The sequence below is a fragment of the Cupressus sempervirens genome, chromosome 5 (assembly GCF_028749045.1).
Source record: "Cupressus sempervirens isolate cs-2001-9-10 chromosome 5, ASM2874904v1, whole genome shotgun sequence".
NCBI lineage: Eukaryota > Viridiplantae > Streptophyta > Pinopsida > Cupressales > Cupressaceae > Cupressus > Cupressus sempervirens.
In genome coordinates, this window is record NC_143122.1 from 258,447,851 (window position 1) to 258,455,165 (window position 7,315).

The 7,315-nt window shown below is 36.4% G+C and overlaps 1 protein-coding gene across 3 annotated transcripts in view; it reads left to right on the forward strand.

The window, feature by feature from the left end:
• LOC149555525 (Per1-like family protein) overlaps window positions 1-6,888 on the forward strand; it is a 53,182-nt gene extending 46,294 nt beyond the window's left edge. For all 3 annotated transcript variants that reach the window (XM_089829597.1, XM_089829596.1, XM_089829595.1), the window contains 4 exons: window positions 1,766-2,027; window positions 2,890-3,089; window positions 3,275-3,462; window positions 6,283-6,888. In XM_089829597.1, the coding sequence (XP_089685723.1) occupies window positions 1,766-2,027; window positions 2,890-3,089; window positions 3,275-3,462; window positions 6,283-6,596 (964 nt within the window). In that variant the 3' untranslated portion in view covers window positions 6,597-6,888. The remainder of the gene's footprint in view (window positions 1-1,765; window positions 2,028-2,889; window positions 3,090-3,274; window positions 3,463-6,282) is intronic.
• The last annotated feature ends 427 nt before the right edge of the window (window positions 6,889-7,315 follow it).

Below are 7,315 nucleotides of genomic sequence, written 5' to 3' on the forward strand. Positions count from 1 at the left end.
TTCATCAAAGATTCTACCCTCCAACACTCTTCAGCTACAAGTTCTCAAATGAACCCCTCATTTGAACAACATATTCGACTCCCATTAGACATCACGATTCGTTTAGAATCCAATTGTTCTATTCTGGTTCAGATTGTTTCCTTAGACCCACTTTGATAACTTCTTAAGTTTTGAAACCAGAATATCATAAATACAATAATTAGAACCTTTAAAATCAAAGCACAAAAAAACCAGACACAGATTTACCCTTGGAAACCCCTCCCACTCGAGGGGAAAAAACCCAGCCACGCCCAAAAAGTAGATCATTTTGTTGAATGCTCAAAGTAATTACAAAGGTTGACAAGCTTATTTTGATTCCAAAAAAACCTAATGAACTTCACCGATTCCCAATACAAGAAGCTTTAACACACAAAATGTATACACAGAGTATAAAAGTTAAAACCAATGTCTGAATCAGATATAACAGGAATGTCTGATACAGATACATACCGCATAGATTGCTAACTTCCATATCCTCAGACATCTCACTCAATATCAGATCACATAAAAGAAACATAAGTATCTCACTGATACTTTTATGACTTGAAAGACTTACAAAATATAAATATATTGATCTTACTCAGATCACATATTTAACAACAGAAGATATCTTTCAGAAATGCAGACACCCACGAACCTCTAAGAACAATACGTCAAGACGACAAAACTGAAGCTGCACCTTCATATGCCAAAATATCACACCACACATTCTTCAGTGAAGCTCATAAAGAATAGAGAATCCAAGAACTGAAAGGTTACATGGTCGAAGATTAAGGGACTTCTGTTACCAACATAACTGGAATCCATTAATGCAATAACTGTTGATATCTGGACGAAAACACAACATCCATAATCATGAGCCACCTCACGATGCCAACCGATGATGAAATCACTTAGCCAAGTCATATCATTTATGGTGCCATGTCAACATAGGATTCAGCAGTGACAACGATAAGGAGAAAAATGGTAACAAGTAAGAACAATTTCTCTTGCAGCTATTGAAATCGTTAACATGATCAACGCTTTTTCCCTAAAATTTTGAGAGGATTTTCTACAAAGCATCCTGATCTGGAATCCAGAGTTCTCAGCTGATGAAGTTACCTCTGATCAAGGGCACCTTACTCCCAAGAGTGGCATTTTCATACCCAAATTTCAGATATAGGTTCCTTGCTACATCCCTTCTCTGAATATGGTCTCAGAATTTGCATTAGTGTCTTGTAACTTTCTGTTTAAGCTGGTTCTAGTCAATTTCTGAGCACTCTACCTAGTTCTTACATTTAATCAATCAAACAAAACACAAAAGGAGAATAATTACATATAGCAACCAGCTCTCCTTTCAGGAGGGAAGTTGAATCTTACCGATTATCCTTTCTCAATGAAACGAAGTGTAAATAATGATTGCCTAAGTTCTTAGTTTACATTTCTAAGCTAAGACCCCAATTTACACTATTTCAACACCAAAATAAAAGCAAACTACATTGCCATCCCTTGTTCTAGAATCTAAATCCTTGAAGAGTGGTTTGGGAGGTAGAGCCAAAAACATTGGAAATAAAGGATAATGAAGTACTGTTGGCTCCCAATAAACGTTTAAATAGTATATCTTGGCCTATGCTGCACAGGGTTAAAACTTCCTGTCTTCAATTTTTACCTATGCTCTCCTCTTGAATTTTTAACGTTAACATTCTTTTACCATTTCTTTATTGCAATCTTTGTTGGACAACTGCAGGACATGTGTTGAGAACTGTGAAAAACATGGATGTGTTGAAGATATTTGCTTTTCATCATGCAAGCTTCCTGTGAATGGTGCATCAGTAGAAGGTGCCTGGTTTATGCAAGAACCCCTTTACTTGCGTTGGAAAGAATGGGACTGTAGAATTGACTGTCGCTACCATTGTATGGTTAAAAGGGAATCAGAAAGGGAGATTCTTGGACAGAAACCTGTAAAATATCATGGAAAATGGCCTTTCAAGCGAGTATTTGGCTTTCAGGTATGTGTAATGCAAAGATGTGATTTGAGACTTGTAGATAGAACAATGTTCTCTCAGGAAAGTTATGCATGAATTTTCACTATTAGCTGATCGAATATGGAATATGACTCATTTGTGGATAAATTTTGCTTTCTAAGGGGATTTTTCGGCAAAATGTGATTCCTCTGGGTTATTCTAAATAAATAAGCTAAATCTAGTTGGGTGCAAACTTATTTTTCTGTGCAACAACTTGTGATGTTGACAATTTCTTCTTTTAATCTCGCAATTCAGTTCTATTTATGATTTTCATACTTGATCCTTGTATAGTAGAAACCACCTTTGGAGTCTCAAGAGAGGCCAGCATGAGTTCATTGGCCTCTGAAATGTACACGTGATTATAGTGATGAAGATATATGAAATGAAACGTATAGATAGAATGCTGTATTCTATGAGAAGATACACATTTGTTCTCTCCATTAACTGATCGGATATAGACTGTATTTTATGTCTGTATAAATTGGTTTCTGTGGTGGGATTATTCGTCAGAATATCTGACTCAAACGAGTTATCATGTGAACTAACTTATATATTTATAATCATAAGTGAATTGATTTTAGTTGTGTACAATTAACTTTAATCTGTGCAGGACCCTGTGTCAGTGGCATTTACTGCTCTTAATCTTGCAATTCCATTTCATGGATGTTTTTTTTGTGACGTTTATATATTAATAATTATTGACTGTATTTTTTATCTCTGCACGAATTGGTTTCTGGGGTGGGGTACTTATATTCTGACTCATGTTTTATCATATGAACTAACTAATACATTTATAAACAAAAGTGAATTGATTGTACTGGTGTGCAAATGACTTTAATCTGTGCAGGAACCTGTGTCAGTGGCATTTTCTGCTCTTAATCTTGCAATGCAGTTTCATGGATGGCTTTCATTTGTGATCCTCGTATATTATAAACTACCTTTAAGGCCTCATAACAGAAGCACATACTACGAGTTTACAGGACTGTGGAATATATATGGCATTTTATCTATGAATGCATGGTTTTGGAGTGCTGTTTTCCACAGCAGGTAAATCAAAATGTTATTTTGTTTGTTGAAATCACTGTTAATGCAGATAAATCACTAAGTCTAGTTTTTTTGTCTGTACTACAAACATTCCTTGAAAGATATTCTGCAAGCTTTGCTGGTATTGTATATTTGAACTGTTTTGCTGAAGATATAACCTTGATGTACGTATATTTCATTTGAACCAGGGATGTGGAGTTTACAGAAAAACTTGACTACTCATCAGCTGTAGCACTATTGGGATTTTCACTTATTGTTGCAATTCTTCGAACCTTTGATGTGAAGGATGAGGCTGCTAGAGTTATGGTGGCTGCTCCATTGATAGCTTTTGTCACCACGCACATCTTATACCTTAACTTTTATGAGCTTGATTATGGTGAATTCACTTCCTGCATTTTAGATCTACCATACCTCTTTTTTCATTAAGTCTGATCTTTCATACTCATTTTCTTGGCATTTTTAATTATGTTGTCTTGCATTTTCAAAAAGAAGTTTTTTGGTAAAAAATATGTTATGGACCAAAAGTGAAAACTGCTAATATTTAGAGACTTGCACCTGAATTTTGAAAAAAAATCCAGAAACTGGTTGGATACATGATCTGTAATATCCCCAACCGGATATTGCCCCAAATTTCTGTCAAATAATCTTCAGAAGTATAAGCAGTTCAATTCATGCCATAACCTTAAGATTAACCAGCAAAATTATCAGGTAATTCCTAGATATAATAACCTCAGTAAATATTATTGCATTAAATCTTAAGCGGCACAATTAGATAACTCAATCTTAAATGCATAAGTAATGGCCAGATTAGAAAACTAGAAAGAACCTGCAGAACAATTGTGAACTCCATCATGGATCCACCACAAAGGATGAACTGGATTCCCCCCCAATCCACTGCGAAAGCCTAAGAGTTTGCACTCTTGGGTTTCCAAATCGAAAGCTCAAAGCTTCCAAGTTTCTCCTAGAGAAATCAGAATTCCAAGCATAATCCAAGCATGTTGAAAAGAATCAAATCTCCTTCTTTTAGTACCCAATGAGGGGACTCTTCAGTTTCCCTTGCTTGTTGCTTCATCTTTCATTTTTTATATTTAAAGTGTCCTTTTAAACTTAGGAGAATCAAAAGACCATTTTAATAAAGTGAGTTAATATGTGCTGTAATTTAACAGTCACTTTATTAAATAACTATCGAATCTTTTGGCATTAAAACAAATGACCAACTGAACTTGGAACATGTGTTATAGCTATCGTTGGAAAGGTCTGTGTGAGTAGCTCCAAGTTCAATACTAAAATGCCAACAATACATAATCTTGATAACTTACTATAAATGGTAAGTATACTGGAAACCTTGTTAAATCACTCCGATTAGCCTAAAATTGAGAGTGCCTAGGTCAGCCCACAAGGCCATGGTGAAAAGGCTAATGAGGCATCAAGAAATAATGGTCTAGAAAAAGAAGACATTAAAGTCCTCCCTTCCCTAAGATTGCTTTCCCTCAAGCAATCTGTATCTACCTGCTGTGACCAAAATGCCTGGATCCCATACTAACCTCAAGATAGCTGCTCCACCAAGTTGTTGTGCTACTTTAATACAAACATGTCCGAAACTATGAAGCCACTCATCAGTCCCCCCCAACAGCAGTGCATCAATCATACTAATACCAAGAAGTTAGAACCCAAAGCATCCCATGTGCATGATCTGTTGAATCAACCTGCCATGTGTTGTCATCATACACAAGAAGATCTTTAATCCAACTTTGTTAATTACACAGTCAACTATTACTCAAATTGGAAAAAAAGACCAGAACTTGTTTGAAAATCCAATGTGTCTTGCCTTCGCAACCTGGCACTGCTGCTCCGTCCTACATTATGGCTCAACACAGTGATTCTGGAAATTTCTTTACGTTGTCTGGAGCTTTTTTTCTGTTTTGGAACCTCCAAAGTGACAAAGAACCAAGCCAAGTCTGCACTCTTTGTTTTTGAATGGCTGAAGACTACTGTGTGTTCAATCTGCAAATTTCATATGATGCTGTAACTTCTTCTCTCCATGAAGATGGCGAACAGCTACTCTGTTGAGTAGATTTGTATGTTGTTCGTTTCAAGTGATAAAGAAATTCAATACCTATTTGGAAGACCATCTACAGAATGCCAATGTATTTGTCTGATACTGGATTGACTGCATTTGTCAGAACTTTAAGTAGCTCTGTAACATGTACATGCCTGTGGACTGGAGGGTTTGCAAGAATTGCTTAAGCATGAGACTTAAGAACTGGGGCAAGGCTCTGTGCATGCTGGTAAAGAGGAGTATGTTACAGCCTTTAATTGCTTCCCCTGTAGAGCAATTTCCGAGGGTTCAGATGGAAAATCCCTTTACCTTCAACCATATACTTAGCAAGCACTTTTGGATCACCACCAAGCAGATAGAACTCAAGCCCAGCTGTCAAAAGAAATCTTCAGTTATTGAATGAGTAGCTAATCTCACATGATGCCTGTAGTCCAGAAATATGTGTGTCATGTTTTGTACGTGCTACCTCCGCAACTGGTAAGATCACCCTGGATTACTCTGACAGAGTCAGAGTTTAACTCACTTTGTAAAATAATTGCAGACTATGTATGTTCTATGAATACCAATTCCTCTTGTATCCTGCCTTCCATATGAGAAGTGAAGTACATGCAGTTTAAATCCTTCATCAACTACTTGTTACCAAGAATGGCTCCTATAACATTTCAATATCCCAGTGAAGAAACAGCTGCTGTAAACAAAACTCTCATCTCCTCGCACAATATTGTGGTGGCAACACCAAAATTACCCATTCACGACAACCATACACATTGCTATCAACTGTGAAAGGAATGATGAAATGTTTTGCTCTATAATCCTCAGCCAGATATATATAATGGTTCTCACTTGTGAAGCCGCAAATATACGTGAATGTTTATCTGGGTGCACATCTATTCCTGCAAGTGGAAGAGTTTTATGAGTGGAGTGAAGAACTTTCTGAAAGTCTATGGGGAGAAAAGATTAGATTTGATTAGCTGAAATTAGAATCTATGTTGTGAGATCTTATCAGTGGGTTCTAATGCTGTTGTTAACATGAATGTCTCACTATACACCGTTGTATTTTCTTTATCACCTCATGTTTCTTTTTACAATTTTGTTAATAAATTACTGCTCATTTTCTTTCTATTTTCTATTTTGTAGGTTTGAACATGAAAGTCTGTGTCATAATGGGGGTGCTACAACTTCTGATATGGGCAGTCTGGGCATGTGTTTCTTCCCACCGTGCACGGTACAAGGTTTTGACAGTAGTCATTGTGGGAGGATTGGCTATGCTTCTTGAGATTTATGATTTCCCCCCGTTACGGGGATATGTTGATGCTCATGCTGCATGGCATGCTACCACTGTTCCCTTGACATACATTTGGTGGAGTTTTATCAAGGATGATGCAGTTTTCAGAACTTCAAAGCTTATTGGTAAATCCAAAGACAAGAGTGAATCTAGCAAAGTACAATAGCATCATTTGCCAATGAAAAAATGCAGTGAAGAGGATGTTACTTTCACACACTCTATTAGGAGAGCTATACGTACATTGTTATTTTTGCATTTTCACCTTTTTCCTTCCTTACATAGGAAGTTGATTCAGTCAGGACTTGATTACAAGGCATCATATGGAGACAATTCATGCCTTTTTCTATTTCTTTTTCTGACTATATTTAAGATATTTATGAAGTTTGCTCGTGTTTAGTTTTAGTTGTGTAAACTTTGAAGTTAGGAAAGATGAATTTTCTTGGGAATTATTTGAAGTACACGTGAGTCTGGCAGAATGTCAACTATTGCATTGTTTGTGACTTTCTTACATTTTGTGGGAATTCAGTGTCATATCGACAATTACCTTGCTATGCAGGCAAAGGCTTCTATGAAGCTGACATGTTTTGTTGGAATTGTTGTATTTGATTAGTTTTTATGTTAGGGCACTGTTGGTTTTGGTGACAGGAGGGTGTAGTATAGGACAATATATAGTAGTATAGATACCTTCAATACTGGTGGATAATCCAATATATGCTAGCACAGATATCTTAAATAGATCTATGTAGGACATTGAGAGACACAAATCTCAAGACACATATCTAACCCGTGTCACACTCGTCATATCTTTTAAATAGATGTATTCAAAATAGTTGAGCTAGTATAATAGGAGTACTCAGTTCGTTTGAGTTTTTTTATCAAGAAATC